General features: G+C 30.7%; 1 protein-coding gene across 3 annotated transcripts in view; it reads right to left on the bottom strand.

Moving 5' to 3' along the window:
- Positions 1–425: 425 nt before the first annotated feature.
- Positions 426–17,189, bottom strand: part of LOC105838908 (sugar transporter SWEET1) — a 54,128-nt gene continuing 37,364 nt past the window's right edge. For 2 of the 3 annotated variants that reach the window (XM_036292623.1, XM_036292624.1), the window contains exons 4-7: positions 13,556–13,679; positions 13,316–13,471; positions 13,072–13,191; positions 426–775 (exon numbers count right to left, since the gene is read on the bottom strand). In XM_036292623.1, the coding sequence (XP_036148516.1) occupies positions 659–775; positions 13,072–13,191; positions 13,316–13,471; positions 13,556–13,679 (517 nt within the window). In that variant the 3' untranslated portion in view covers positions 426–658. The remainder of the gene's footprint in view (positions 776–13,071; positions 13,192–13,315; positions 13,472–13,555; positions 13,680–17,189) is intronic. The other variant, XM_036292625.1, reaches the window with a different exon arrangement.

The raw sequence follows: 17,189 nt of genomic DNA, 5'->3' as shown, positions 1-17,189 counted from the left end.
TAAATATAAATTAATAAATTCAGTATTGTTCTTATATTCATTTTTTGTCTAAATATTATAATCAAAATTTCAACGTCAAATATTACATATAATTGTGAAAACTTTCCGTGTTAATAACTTTTTAATAAATGCCGAGCGCTGCCTAAAATCTTTACAACATTACTCAGAATAATGACCTTGATAACAGGACTTGCGGTCTTCCCCTTCCGCACCCATCCGTGTGTGTATGTTGTTCTATTTTACATGGATATTTTTCAAACTTCTTTTGTTAATAACTCTTTAACGAACAATGACCGACGATTAAGTTATAAGGAAAAGTTATTCAAAGTCATGTCCTTGATAACATATGTGAAGGACATTGAAATCGGGGGTGGCTCCGTATAGGTGAATAATTACCCAAAAATCTTACCTCAGGATCACCTTAATAATTTTTAACAATGGTTTTATTGTACAAAATAGAATTGGTAGTTGTATTACCATCTTCTTATTTACTATATAACAATAAAAATACTTTACATATTATCTTTTACAATATTGTGTGGAATGTTCTTAAAAACTTTAAATACTTTTAAATGAAACGCTGTTAATGTGTAAATATACAGAATTTCAAATATAAAGCATATGCATACATATTTAAATTTTTTTAACATAAAAATTTTTAATTAATCTTTTTTTTCTGCTTATTCTGTACTTTATCTTGTGACTTTTTAGACGGAAATATCACAAACAGAGATAGTTGAGCTATACTAAGCGTGAAACCCACTGCATTCTGAAACTATTAATAAATATAATATTAATAATAATAATATTAGTAAGTGTATGTAATACACAGGACTTATTTTCTCCGTTCATTTTCAACAAGCTTTCTCGGAAAACGTAAGAGATAGAGAAATACATTTCAGACAAAAATTGTATAACTAGGAAGAGTAAAATAAAATAAATTTTCGGAAAACCAAAAATTTTTCGAGGTTATATAAAAAGCACAGTTATTTTTGTATCTAAATAAAATTGATTTTTTAATATAATATTTCTTACACAGTCGATTAAAAAAGAAATCAGATTACTGCTATAAAATAAAACAAATATGTAAAAAAAATGTTTTTATTCAGTTTTCAACGTACGCTCCTTTTTCTACACATTTTTACAGCATTCATATAGTCGCTGAAAAGTCATAGAAAACTCATTAACAGGAAACATTCCATTTAAAACCACTGTCACACAATTTTGAATTGCTGCAATGTCTTCAAAGTGGTCTCCTTTTAGCGCGTTTCTCAGTTTAAGTGGCGTTATTTAAAAAACATCAGCTGAAGTCAAATCAAGTAAATAGCTGGCGGATGTATGATTATTTTAGTAGAATTTTTAACTAAAAAACTTAGAACTCTCGCAGTGTGGTTCGGCGCATTGTGGTGCAACATGAACCAGTTACCTAACACGTTAAGCTGCAGTTTAATACAATATTCTCCACTGTTATTCTTGATCACTCGATCCACATTTGCATCAATGGTACTACCGTTGTCGGCCTTCTTGATTTTGGATCATCTTCTAACGTTCTTTAATCATTTCGGAACCGCAAGTACTATTCATAAACTTCATCCGCTTCATGGCATCATGGCACCATAAGCATGGTTAATTAATAAAAAAGTAAATAAATATGTATGTAACGCTCAGTTACATACATATTTAAGTTATAAAAACAAAATATAAAGAAGCGTCAGAAAGACGAGCTGTAAAAAATGTAGCAAAAAAATAAGCAGTTTCATTAAAAACAAGTTCATTAAAATACGTAAAAATGTTTAGAATAGCGAAACGTTTCAACTTTGCAAAGTCATCCTCAGTCACTTATAATACAAAAATAAAAAACAATTATTGAACAAAGAAATTATATAAAACGCTAGATAACACAATGTAAAATGTTAAGAATTGTATAAATATAAAATTAACAAAAACTGATAAATAACCCAGATAGCACACGGACGTCCTTAGGACGTCCAGGACGGACTTCGTGGATATCCTGAGGACGTCCTGATTTTATCCCGGGACGTCCTCAGGACATCCTGAGGAATAGCAAACAAGCGCCACTTTTTAGTCCTCAGGACATCCTGAGGACAGTCCATCGGACGTCCTGAGGATACCATAGGATTTCCTCAGGACATCCTCAGGAATAGCAAACAATGACCACTTTTTATCAGATTTTTTAGATTTTTTTTTTAGGATTTTTGATAAATGTATCGATTTTTTATAAGAAACTTATAAGAAATTTTTTGAAACGTTTCTCAGAAAAATTTAAAAAATAAAAAATTTTGATTAATTTAGAAAATTTTTTAAATATTTCTAAGTATTTTTAACAGTTTTTGAGAATTGAAAAAAAACTTTAACAAAAAATTAAAAGTTCTAATTATTTCTACGATAATTTTGTAAAAGGAAGAAGACTATACATGTTTTAGCGACAGTTGTACTTGTTAAAGCATGTTTAATCTCTGTACCCGAGAAAACGGTCACCCATCCAAGTATCAACCATCGCCGATAATGCTTGACTTCGAAGACCATACGCATCCTAACGCTTCGTGATGATCCATGAGTACTTCTTGTTTATGCATACATATTTGTTATAGATCATTACAATAGATGTTGTCAGAAGGATGAAACATATATAGTTAACTTATATTTTTATAAATAAATATAAAGTTTTACAGTTTTTTAAAGTCATTTTTACATATGCGCACGAAATAGCATGTGGAATAACTTATTAAAAAACTGTTTTTGCGCCGTTTGTATAAAATAAAATTAAAAAATTATTTAATGTCATCTTTTATAATTTTTTAGTATTGTTAATATGCCATATTGTTTCAATAAGTGTAGACATTCAATCTGACTTTAAAGTCAACATTTTTACACATTTGATTTTGCAATACATTCTAGAAATACGTACGATATTCAAAGATTTCTCACTTGCTATATTAATTTACGTTTTTTTCAAAAATTACTATACGTCCAGGATGTCCTGAATACTATTTTGGGATGTCCTGAGGACTTTCGTAGGATGTCCTGAGAACTCTCTTAGGACGTCCTAAGGACTGTCTTGGGATGTCCTGAGGATTGTTTTAGAATGTCCTGAGGACTGTCTTAGGATGTCCTGAGGACTTTCAGGATATCATTCTTAGAACATTCTGTGCTATCTAAAATGTCTGGTATTTATACAGTCATTATATTTAAGTTTATCTTCAGACATTTTGTAGCTAATGAAACTCTTTATACAATATTTTAAGAATAACGTTTTCAGCTAGAATACATATATCCTCAGGACATCCCAAGGATGTCCTCAAGACATGAGTAAAATTTCAATTTATATTAATACTATTACAGAATTTAACATTCTAAACTTACTTTAGAAGTCAAATTTATACATAAAATATTTACAATAATACAACTATTATATCCCGACAAGATCCCAGGACATCCCGGGACATATTCAAGATGATCCTGAGGACGTCCTGTGCTATCTGGGAAATATAAAACAAAAATTATAATTGGAATTATTGAGTTAGAGTTCGATATTTTGTTTATATTTTATTATTATTAATATTGTAGTGTTCATGTTGGTAGTGCTATGTATAATTAGAATATATATATTCATGTTTAAACTACGCGCTTTGCCGAGACAAGTGTATGCGCTTTACCGGAAATGGGTGTACGATGGAGAGCGCCCTCCCTTCTTTTCTTTTCTTTCATCTCTGTTAAGTTTAGTTCTGCTCTGTACTCACGAGAGACAAGTTGCATTTTAATAAAGCTCTGTTGTAAGCGTTGATATCCAACAGGAACAATCACACAAAAATAAAACCAGATTCAGAAGAAACGTCGTTCATCAAATAATAAAAATAAAAATAAAGATAGAGAAGCCGTAGAAAAACGGTCCATTGTATCAAATAATCAATTTAAAAAACGAAAATAATTTTTTTTTCAGAAGCAAAAAAAGAAAAAAATTGTTATTTTTAAAAGAATATAAAGGCATAAATATCCAAGTATCTAAATAAATCGGAAATTGAAATTATGTGTAAGTGTTGAGAGTTTATTAAAAAATACTGTTCATGCGTATAAAAAATTACGTGTGCCTTGATGTCTTAAAAAAAAATAAACGATAGAAATATGAAACTTTACACTTAAAAACGTGCTAGGTGGGTATGAGACAGAAGTCAAGAGTGAAATGATCATCTGATACAAAAGAAACTATGTATGTACAGTGTTTTTGTTCAAAAGGTAATAAAGTAAACATGAATGAATCATTGAGACATTCTGTATCTTTCTGTAAGTTAATGCCATTTTTTGTTCCTTTATATAAAGCATTTCAGAGACCAATCTTTTGTAGTAATTGCATTCGTAGTCAAGGACAGTGGTGTATTTCTAACTAAACATGTGACACGTTTCTATTCTGTATTTTGTAATTACAGAGTATTTATTATAAAAGGCTCTAGTTACAAATTGTTGGCATATTTATTGAGTTTGGTCGCAAGTTTTCCTTTAGTTTGTCCGACATATGTGACACCGCAGTCCATGCAATCAATTTTATATACTATATGTTTTAGAAAAATGACTCGTTTCATTTTTATGAACTTTTATGAACATATTTAATTTGTTGATATTTCAAAATCCCACCGTAAAAAAATTTTTGTTCACCATTAATAAGGCTATTTCAGAGATAGTTTTAATGAATGGTAATATAGAATATGTAAATTAATCAAAATTACCTCTCAATTAACTTTCCTTAAGAATTGTAAATCACAAACTTTTTTCGCAACACTTTAATTTTTTTGTTGGCACTAACTTTTAATCATCACAAGTCTGCTAAAAGCCTTGAAAATGCTTTGTACAATTTTCGCTCTAAATTACTTTCAACTGAGATTGTCGAGTTACACATATAAAGATCTTTTAAACAAAGAAATACTATCTTTGTCCTTTTTTCTTTATAATTTTTTTCCATTCCAGACAAGTTATAATAAAAAAACACCATAATATATCCTTTTTAAATTTTAAGCGCAGAATAATCTACACAGTAATAAAATAAAATTACAACGTAAGTGATCTTAAAAAGATAAAGAAAATCAGACTCATTCATTATTCCTGTCAGACTGTTGATAACAATAACACTCATATTTTTAGATATGTCTATGGTGAAACGACAAAAAATAATAATAAATCAATTTTAATCCATTTTAATCCTCTAAAATTTATATATATATAAAGTTGAGAATCCGTTTAATCATACGAACGACTAATAGTTTATTAATCTTTCAAACACATGTACCTCGTAATTTTTGGAGTACGAATGGATTCGCTGCCAAGGATCCGGTAAAGGGACTCACTCCGCGTATACGTAGTTAACAATTTATTCTTTTTCCGTTTATAGCAGTACGGAATACGGTTGGATCGCAATCCCTCAAGGCAGTGTCGCGATTGGGAATTTAAAGTAGTATATTGCCGGTCTACGACCCCGCAAGGCAGAGTGTCGTGGTAACGTTTTCGACTAACCCGTCCCTTGCTTTCTTTTAGCGGTTTATATACTAATCAATATTAGTTGTCTAATCGAGAAAGAAGAGGATTACGCCAATGCATAATTCGGTCAGTGATCCGAAACTCTGCTTAGGCAGCAAGTGCTATCCAAGGAGCGTTTCGCTAATTTTCGAGCGGATTACACAGTACCTCGCAATGCGCTCGATGCTGATGCAGTTGACCAACTTATGTCATCGCGCTATACCTTTTATCTGTGAGCGCGTCACTCGCAACACTTATTTCTCCAGAAGTTTCTAATCTTTTGCAATTTGGAAATAAATTGTCTTCCGTATTGGTTTAATAAAAAAAAAAAATCTCATGAATTTATTGAAGACATTGAGAATTATAATAAACATATGGATTTGAGCACTAAGATTAAAAATGTAACTATCCTTCAGTTCCATAAGTTTTTAACAAAAAGTCCGTTGTTAAACTTAACATAGACTGCGATGCCATATATGTCGGGCAAACTAAAAGAAAACTTATGACCAGAATCAATGAACGTGCCAACAATTTAAAACTAGTGCCCTCTAGATACTCTGTAATTACAAAGCACAGAATAAAAACATGTCACAGGTTTGATTGGAAAAACACGAAAGTAGCATTAACTCACAAAAAGATACAGAGTGTCTCGATTACTCATATTCATGTTTATTTTATTATCTTTTAAACAAAACATTGTACATATATAGTTGCTTCTGTATCAAATGATCATTTCACTCTGGACTTCTGCTTCATACACATCTAGCACGTTTTTAAATCTAAAGTTTCATATTTCTATCGTTTACTTTTTTGAAGACATCAAGGCATACGTAAGTTTTTATATGCATTTTTTAAAATAAATTCTCAACACTCATACATAATTTCAGTTTCCGATTTATTTAGATACTTGGATACTTATGCCTTTACATCTTTCAAAGATAACGTTTTCGACGGTCATCTTTTTCTTTCTTTTTTTGCTTCGAAAAGAGAAAATTATTTCCGCTTTATTATTTATCAACCTTTGTTAACTTCATATTTATACAATCCTTACATTTTACATTATGTTTTATCTAGCGTTTTATATAATTTCTTTGTTCAATAATTGTTTTTTATTTTTTTGTATTATAAGCGACTGCGGATAACAAGGGGATGGCCACTAAAGTTTTGTTCGAGAGCTAAATAATTCAGGGGCAATTCAAATAAAATTTTTGGCAATCCAAGATGATTTTTAGTAAATCTAAATAACCTTTAGCATTTTCGGGTAATCTTGGGTAATCTAATAGGAAATTTAAGTAATCTAAGGGTAATATAAAAAAATCTTTGGGTAATTCTAGGTATCTTAAAATAGTCTCAGATAATCTTCGATTTTTGAAGTTAGTAAATGTCATTGTCGAGTATGTTGTATCTTTTCATAAAAATATAAATTTTAAATGAAGTTGGCGGCGTGACATATACAAGCACAAAGCCGTATATGTGTAGTCACACATATGTATGTACACTTTGCGCTTGTGTGTTACCTTCTTCATTTGTCGCGCGTTGCTAGAGCGTTTTGTTTACGGTAACTTTATACGCTTATTTCGTTGTTAGCGCATACGCATACTTCGACGCATCTAGCCACCAAAAAACAAATATATCGAAAACGTAATCTTTCATGTTTTCGAGTGTATGCTTGTACGTTTCGAGATGCTGCTCGCTCTGTACTTGATATTTTGCAAGTTTTTGTTATTTTGTGGTTTTATTATTGAAATCGATCGAAATGGATAATTCTGAATAATCATTGACGGAATTAGCAGTTGAAATCACCACGGAAAATACAGCATCGATAACTTTTAACAGTAAATTAAAAACTTTGCCAAATTATTTGACCGAACTGTTAAAAGAAACAGGATATTACAGTGAAAGTTCTTTTTCTTTTCCTCCAATTCTTCGAAAAAAAACATTGAAGAAATAGAGAACTTTGCAAGAGAGCAACTTCATTTGATAGTGAATAAAAAAGATGTCAAGTATTATAGCTCATTGTTTTCCAAAAAACCTGAAATGTTTAAAATGCGAGGATTCAAAAAGCAAATTTTCTAATTATCCGAACAGTTACAGAGAGAAACAAAAACAGGTAATAAAAATGTAGATAGTAAAAAGACGAGAATGAAAACGATACGACTTATCTGAGGAAAATTCAATTATATAATCCAAGACACATATTTACATTTAAAAATAAAAAATAAAAATTTAAAAACTCATACTAGACTGGATAGAACAAAAAATAAATAAGACATTAGATATAAAAAAAAAATAACGATTTATTAGAAAAAGTAAAAAATAATGAAATTAAAATTAAAGTTAAGGATGAAAACTTTATTTTTGCTATTGTTAATTGTTTTCTCAGCAATACATCCATAAAAATAATCAAGTGTAGTATATATGAAAATAATACAAGTGCAAGATAGATGATAAGCAACTTTTATAATGTTGTAAGCCGATTACAACCGTACATATATCACAATTGCGAAACGCATCTTTCGAAAGACGTTGTAAGAAGCACCTCTTTCGAAAGACGCACAAGAATCCGCCGCGCTCACGAAAATCCCAAGTAACTTCCGTGAGATTACAACATCGCGCTCGGAAGCAGTTCCGTATCGCCCTAGAAATAGGCCCTACGCTGCACAATTAAACCGCAAGACTACCGCAAGACGTGTTCCGATGACGAAACGCTTAGCCTCGCGGAAGCTACCACTGGCCCCCAAAATTGCGCTAGAAACCATCGCATATAAGCGCGACCGCGCCGTGACCGAGCGGAGAGTAACATAACAACGTCCGAGCTACGTCGCGTACTACAAACCTTATCGCAAGTGATACTTGACACCATCACAGCTGACTGTAAGCGCCAAGCAAAGAAATAAAGACAACGAAAAAGCAAGTAAGGAGTGTTTTCTCTTTCTCATACACTGGAACCCCGCGTTAGCGTACTCCGCGTTAGCGGAAACTATCCCCTCCATATGCACTCGGCCCACATGAGTAGCGTGTGTGGGGATAGCAATGAGCAATGCAGTCGCGTATTTCACGGAGTGGGAGTGAAACCAAGCAATAGGAGATAACCCCGCGTTAGCGGACCAAAGCCCCGAACAGTCCGCTAACGCGGGGTTCCAGTGTACATCGAGCCGAACCTTCACCCTTCGGGTCTTAACCCCTAAGGCAGGACGAATCTCAACTACTTACGGGAAAGAATTCCCGAAACGAGCAAACGCTTACAACAATAAACTTTTTTTTAAATTTAAATAACACTTCAACAGCACTTTAGACTTTTTCTAAAAAATCACTAATCTTTTTTTTTTATCTTTTTTATTTTTTAAAAACAGATGCTAATAAAAATTTATGTAACAATTTGGATACTACTCAAAATAAAAAATGAAAACAAGGGTCATCTTTAGAAACTTCAGTAATTATTCCAATCGAAGAAACCAAAGAAAAAACAATCTCCGAGACCGTTGTAGAGAAAAAAAATTCCAACTCAGATTCCGATATTGACTTGTCAAATTTTCAGATAATACTGGAAAAAAATAAGATAATGTGCAGTACTAAAATTACACTTAAAAAAAAAAAAATCATCATCTAGTGAAAAATACAGTCAATAAAATCGATTAAAAAGAAAACTATAGATAATGTCAAATGTTCTTACTCAATATTTTTCCTATGTTGATAAAATTTTAAGAATAGTACAAAAAAATGACATTTTGAAGAAAACGTTTCTTGAGCATGCCGAGGAACTTCAATGTTAAAAAAAATATTGCTTCGATTCCAAATAATATTGACGGTTTTTAAAACAACTTTTTGAAACAACAATTCTCAACAATTCTAATATAACCAGAAAATTAATTGATATAAAGAATCTTTTAAAAAATTTTGCACATATCTTTTCATTATAATAAGTAAGAATACATTTCGCAATTTTTATATATTTTTATTTTTAGTTATTTTTAGCTTCCTTAAATTTTTATAAGTTTTGTTTATTAAATTATTTTGTTCATGTTTTGTATAAATTTCGTTTATTAAATTGTTTTGAATAATAAGTGAATATCTGACTTATGAAACTTTACATGCTAATTTGAACGACATTATTCCACCTGTATCTACTATCAGCAGAAAAATAAATGGAAACCACTGTTTACTTTGGAAAGAAGAATTTCGTTTTAAGGAACTAAGTGAATTCTTAACGCAAAGAAAATTGTCTAAAGTAGTTTGGCTTACAAGGAAATGCTAACATCTGTTACGTCTACTTTCAAATAAGCCATAGTGCATTTGAAAGAGGAGATGAAAAAACAAAAACCGTGTTTTGGTTTTTGAGTGAATAGGCCCTAGTTTCTGAGAAAATTGCATTTAAATACGTGCATTTCCGGCCAGTCGGTAAGTACAATGAAAAGCCACTTTTTGACATGAAGTGCGGTGGCCGTGGGTGCTACGTGCGCGCTTACTGTTTTACTATCTGTGCAAGCTGGATTCGAGATCAGTTCTAATATTCAATTTTTTTTAGTCTATATGCCAATTAAATTAATTTTATTTATTATTCATAATAAAATTTTGCAGTTTTAATAAATGTAAATTTCTATAATTTTAAAATAAAAAATAATACATTTTTATTTATTATAAAGTTTTTTGTACACTATAGCGTTAATTTTTTTAACCCGTTTCGGTCCAGAATGACCCAAAATTTGTCTTATTTTCATCCCATAAGTTCTTCGAGAAAAAATCGATGGATCTTAGCAAAACTTCATATCCTATAATTTTCAGATATGCTCTTTTATCAATAACATGTTTTTTATCAATAACTATTTTATCAATATCATGGAAAAAACTTCAAAAAATCGGGAAAAAATCAAATTTTCCACCGTTTAATACTATTTTTTATATAAAGCCATCATCGGATCATCTCAGCCACCTGGATCTGGTGACATAATAGGTTGTATCCCGAGTAGAAAATAGTTAGGGAAATCCTTATGTAGCATAAGGCCCCGATGAGGATTTAATAAGGATGCCATAAAAAGGGCTACCTTAATATTACCACATCAGGGTCTTATAAGGTGTTATTAAGGATGCCTTAAACTTATTGAGTAAGATTTTGTTATGGAAAACTAACAAGGGCCTTACAAGGTGTTATTAAGGATGCCTTAGATTTACTAAGATTTTATTATGGAAAACTAACAAGGGCCTTACAAGATGTTATTAAGGATGCCTTAGATTTACTAAGTAAGATTTTGTTACGAAAAGCGAAAAAAGGCCTTACAAGGTGTTATTAAGGATGCCTTAGATTTACTAAGATTTGGTTACGAAAAGCTAATAAGGACAAGTCGCGATATCGAAAAAATGTTAATGCAGTTCTTGGCAATAATTTTTGTAACAGTTAGTTGCAAAAAAAATTATTTTTACAATTTGTTATAAACAAATTAACAAATAATTATCCTAGCCTGAAATAAACCACGACGGAAACATGTATAATATGTCCATGTTTATAACAAATAATATAATACGTTTATAATATATGTTTCTTGTTTATAACAAATTATTAAAAAAATTTTTTGCAACTAATTTTTGTTGCAAAAATTCGTTTTTTTCATCAAAATGATCGTTTTTTAAGTTATTCCACATGCTATTTCTTGTATGTAAAAATCAATAAAAAAATCCGTTAATTAATATTTATTTATAAAAATATGTATAATTTAACTAAACATGTTTCATCTTTTTAACATCTATTGAACTGATCTACAACACGTATGTATAACATATAGGTATCCACAAACATTAAGGGTTCATGGATCAACTCGAGGTATCAGTTCCTGTACGATCTTAAAAGTCAAGCAGCGTTCAACGTGGTTCGCAGATGGATGGGTGACCGTTTTTTCGATTGCAGAAAATGCTGTAATAATGACTGAATCAGGCATGCCGGATTTGATCCTGATTTGGTACAGATCTGGCAACTCCTATTTAATCCAAGGTATGATTATAATCAAAACTGTTGATTTGAGCCAGATCATGTATACCGTATATTTGGTACTGATATGGTATACATATGGCCCACATTTTTTTTATTGCATCCCTTATCAGGACCAATTGGGTGTTGCTAGATCTAGCCCGAATACGGTATATATGATGGTATACATCCATTGCGTTACACTCCTAAGCAGGGTCGGATAAGGTAACCGAGTAAGGACCTTACTTTTTAAAAAAGGCAACCTTATACGGACCTTATGACCCCTAGTAAAATTTCTAGTTGGGTAAGATTTTCTTATAAGGCCTTATTAATATTTGCTTACAGGGTCCTGATAATTTTTCCTTTAAGGTGCTCTTAAACCATTTGTTTCACTTCCTTTTCAAGTCTTACTTATATATCCTTATTAGGGCCCGATTACTTTTAAGGAAGGTTTATCAGGGCCTTATCAGCGCCCTATTATATTTTCTACTCGGGTAGTAAACGATGATTCTATTAAATTTAATATGGCGGATCCAAGATGGCGTCCTTATGGCAATAATTCTTATTTTTTCATGTTTTTGCTATTATCTCAGCATGTATCTGCATATTTCATAGATTTACACGTATATGTAGATTCATTTCAACAAATATAGCAAGAAAAATCAGCTCGGTACAAAAAATCCAAAATGGTGATATTTACTTTGTTTTCTTTGTTTTCTTTTCGTGTTTTTTCCCTATTTATTACACCTTTCAGTGTATGAAATAGTGCATTCAAAGTTTTCTTCAATTGAGACACTAATACTATTATCTAAGATATTACACTAACAAGGGGACTTTACGGGTCATAAGTCATCGATTCTTTTCATACTTATCACTTTTCATACTTTTCATATTTATGTTTTGTTTTAATAAAAAAGTTTCTGTGGCACTCCAGTTAAAAAACGAAATCGAATGGCCGCATGTTACTACATTGTAAAAGTTGTAACAACAAAAAAAAAAAACCCCTAAAATTTATTCGTCCACAAAATATTCAACCTTTTTCGGTGTGGTAAGCGGCATCTGATGATGAAAGCTTTATATTTAGTAATCTCGTTAAGCGCCGAGAGATAAAGCCACTTGATCATTTTTTACAACGGTAGTCCGATTTCTTTTTTAATCGACTGTATAAATTCCTCCACCTCTTTTACATACGATTTTTCTAATTAGTCTGTATATAAAAATATTAAGATAAACTTATTAAAAAATCAATAGTTTGTAAAAGATTTTCTATTTTATATCAAAATGTGTTAAAATAAAATATAAAAGCTCAACATTTTTATATGCAAAATGATTAAAAAAATCATATTAAAAAATACATTTTTATTTTTTTTATGGTATAATTTTCATACAATTTAAAAAAGAAAACCTTCTCGAAAATTATTATCGCTATTTGTTTTCCTTCAAATTATACAATTTTTGTTCAAAACTTTTTCTAAAATACAATTTTTTAATTTATAGACATATTTTGTAAAATAATGTATACTATATATAAAAAAGTTATCTTTTGCGTCTTTAAATATTTAAATAACATTATAATAAATACTTACAATAATAAAAACATTATCAATTATAAAACCATATAATAACCATTGAAATGTAACTAGCGTACCCATAAAGATAAGCGGAAACGGAAGAATTTCCGTATTTTTTGTTTTTATAACTTGTTTCTAAAAAATATATTAATTATTAAAAATTAAAAAATTAAAACACAAATTTTAATTATAATTATTATATTATAAACATAAATAAAATATTTAGCAATATTCAGTGTATAAAAACAGTTCTGCTTACAAGATGTACAAGAGGAGCTGCAATTAGCAGAAGGAGAAATACTGTAACTACAATCCCAAATCTGTATTCAATATTCGCTGGATGCTCTATTTGTGCATAGACAAGAAAAATCACAACAAAGATTATCAATTTATATATTAATATAATCACTTCTTTCTAAAAAAAGAAAAAATATGTAATTAGAAAATTTTTATCAAATTAAGAGTTAAAAATGTTATGCGTTTTAATAATAAAAAATACCGTATTTGGTGCATAATGATAATAAATTATCATATAAATCACATTTGTCAATAAGCCAAATATATTAACATTTATCATATTAGAGTCATCTAACATCCAAGCGTATCGAAGCATTAATATGGATCTAAAAAAAGTGTGTATTTAGTATTTACATAATGTAATTTATTTATTAACTTTTTGCAACATTGTTATTATATTACTAAGGCCGGATGTCCATGGACGATTCTGTGTCATGCGCGGAAAACTACAGCATGCTAGTAAATAGGTTACTCGTTGAAGTAAGATAGAAGCACTTCTTGAAAATACCTAACGCTCGCCAATTGCATCCAATATATCTATCCAAAATATCTCAGTTCACATGCGTCTTCTCAAAAAGTGTTTCTATCTTATTTCAGCAGCCTACTCACTCACTACGATTCTCGACATGCCGCACACAATACAAGACCGTATATAAACATTTAGGTTCTATTTATTACCTAACAAAACTAGATATCCTAACAAAAATGTAAAAAAATTTCAATAAAATTTTTATTTTATTGAATTTATGTTCATTTTAGGACATTTTGAGTGATTTTATTAAAAAGTTATTAGTTTTAATAAGATATCAGTAATTTATACTGAAGAGTAAGGTTAATGTCCTTATTTCTATTCATTATGAAGTATTTCTTTATTAATACATAAATATTAAGGCAACATAATAAATTACAAAAAATTAATTATAAATTATATCAAAAGACACGGTAGGGTCTCGCGCCAAGTAAATGCGTAGCGTGAGACACCCGTATATTTACACGAGTACGCGACTTGCAAGTACCCGAGATTATCAGATTTCAATAACGGTTGAACCGACCGAATTCTAACTAGACTCAATCGAAAGCTTGAGTTTGATTTATACAAAAAATTATTTTCATTGTTTGTCTACGAGCGGAGATATCGCGACGCAAAGTCTAAAATTTTTCGTTTAAGATATGTCATCGCCCTCAAAAATTGTTATCGAGTACATGGATTCATACACTAGATGGCACCCTTCGCATCCATCGCAGGATAAGGGCGGTGTAGATGTTTATCGACCTAGCAATTATTTCCCCAGCTAACCATTTGCTGCTAAATTACTAACAATAGAGAAACAATTTTCTGCTGAGTAAAGTTGTCAAATCCAGGATCTACTGTGTCCTCGAATGCGCTCCAATTGCAACCAAAACTTGATATCATATTCTAACACAAAATTGATTGCAATGCTACAGCAGAGATTTATTATTAACAGTGAGACATTAGATTGAAGCAACAAATTGACAGCATGTTTGTCAATTGCAGACCGATAACAGATTTGCACCAAATATTCAGATCTGTGTGTAGAATTTACAACAAATTGATGACAAATCAAAAGCAGATTTGTTTTCAGAAACGACAGCAAATTGACAACAAACATGAGGTAGATTTGTTTGGAAAAAGACAGATTAACAATAAACTATATTAGTACACAGTGTCATTCTTTTCAATGGAATAAAAAAAGGCATCACTTTTATTAATTTCATTTTAATCTCTTTTATAGACTGACATATTTCAGTATAGTATATAGTTGATGGCGAAATTACTTCCTACCGCGCTCTATTGGTGACCCTCTTTTATTCATAAGGTGCATTTTGTTCACGAAAAAACCCACATAGCGCCACATAGCAATAGATATTAAAAAGAATATCATCTTAAGAATTAATATACTCACATAAACCTATTTTTTATTAATGTTTATTAACAATCTCTCAAGCTTCGCGATCGCTGAGATTTGTCGTTACCGGCACTCTCTTTTTCTTTCTCTCTCTCTCCCTCTTCCTCATGCAGCTTCTCGAAAATAGACACGCGATCCGGAGTGTACAATCAACGAGTGACTACTTATTTTGTGAACGAAGCGAGTGCGAAGAGTCGAGAACTTTGTAACGCCATTCTTTTAAGTGTCGGTGGCATTGGTTGGAAGCCATCTTGTTGTCAAAAGACAACGAAGAAGCGCCGCCCTCCAAGAATCCAGACTGCCGGTGTTTAGTGCCACATCGGATCACTTCTCCGTGCTCCCCCAATTGCGTTCAGAGAAAAGCGCTAAATATCATGCTCAGCTCCACATTGTACAACGCTGACTAAATATTAAGTATTTATATAGAGTCACGGTGAAATACAATTTGTAAAATACTACTTTTCACATTCCATGTTTCATAAAAAAAATATCAATCTGTTCCTTAACATATTAATTGAAAATAGTTATCCCGTCCCTTTCATTATCAAATAATACTTTAAAAATCTTTGCAATAAAAAATGCACGTGGAACAATGATTATAATAGTAACCTACAAAAATCTGAGGAAAAGGTCTCTTTTTTTACAATTCCATTTGTTAACTATTACTCAGGATTTTACATCTATTGTTAAACGTCTGAATTACAAAATAGCATATTCCACTAACAACAATTTAAAATCCCTTTCTAAAAAAGGCGTGTCACCTGTGTGAATTTCGTTCATATCGATGCTTTGAGGCCTCTTTTCCGCGACGCTGATTGGTTCTCTCGCTTGCCTCGCTTCGCGTTGAGAGAGTAGCTGTCAGCACGATTGAATTTTGACAGCTTTGTAGTGTTAATTTTGACAGTCGCGTGACAGTTTGTTATAGAAGAGAAGATTCTTTTTGGATTTAAAAATAAAGTTTAATTTTGACAATCACGTGACAGTTTCTTATAGAAGAGAAAAATTTTTTTTTGAATGAGTGTAATTTATTTAACACGCTGTCAGCGCGATTGAAGTTTGAAAGAAGATTCTTTTTGATTTTGAAGAAAGAGAATTGAAAGAGAGAAACGTTTTTAGAAGAATAAAGGTAGGGTAATTAGTTACTTATTTATTGTTTGTACATGTGTGTATGATTACTATTTTAAGAAAAGATAAGAAATGTAATTTATTTTTGACAGGATGTCAGCGCGATTGAATTTTGAAAAAAGATTCTTTTTTATTTTGAAGCCAAAACGATAAAAGAGGGTAGTTTATTTTTGACAGGTTGTCAGCGCGATTGAATTTTAAAGGAAGATTCTTTTTGTTTTTGGAGAAAGGTAAAAAGAATTAAAAGAAAAAAACATTTTCAGAAGAATAAAAGACGGTAATTAGTTACTTATTTATTGTTTGTACATGTATGATTACTATTCTAAGAGTTGATGAATTGTTTGAAGTAATATTGAAATTAAGTTAAGTTTGTTTTATATTCGGGGAAAATACTTTTTTTAATTGGAAAAACGTAAAAAAAAAGTCACGTATGAGAGAAACAAATAAGGTAGAAAATTTATAGAAAATTAGGTAATAAATTAATGTACATTTATGTTTCGTACATGTATTTATGTATGATGTGAATGAGGTAAATCATATATTACAAAATTAAAATCTGAAGTAACTTCTGATTAAGTAAATCGCAGATTAATTTAAATTAAAGAATGAGAGAATGAGTGAGAAAGTTAGTGAGTTAGATTGAGAGATAAAGAGAGAGAGAGAGAGAGAGAGAGAGAGAGAGAGAGAGAGAGAGAGAGAGAATTATAAGTTAAAAATTGTTATTAAATCGTTTGAAATTGATTTAGGACAAATTCTATATAATATTTAATTACTCTTTCTTTA

This window comes from Monomorium pharaonis, chromosome 10 (assembly GCF_013373865.1).
Source record: "Monomorium pharaonis isolate MP-MQ-018 chromosome 10, ASM1337386v2, whole genome shotgun sequence".
In the NCBI taxonomy this organism is placed as follows: Eukaryota; Metazoa; Arthropoda; class Insecta; order Hymenoptera; family Formicidae; genus Monomorium; species Monomorium pharaonis.
This window is presented reverse-complemented; position numbering and strand designations above follow the sequence as displayed.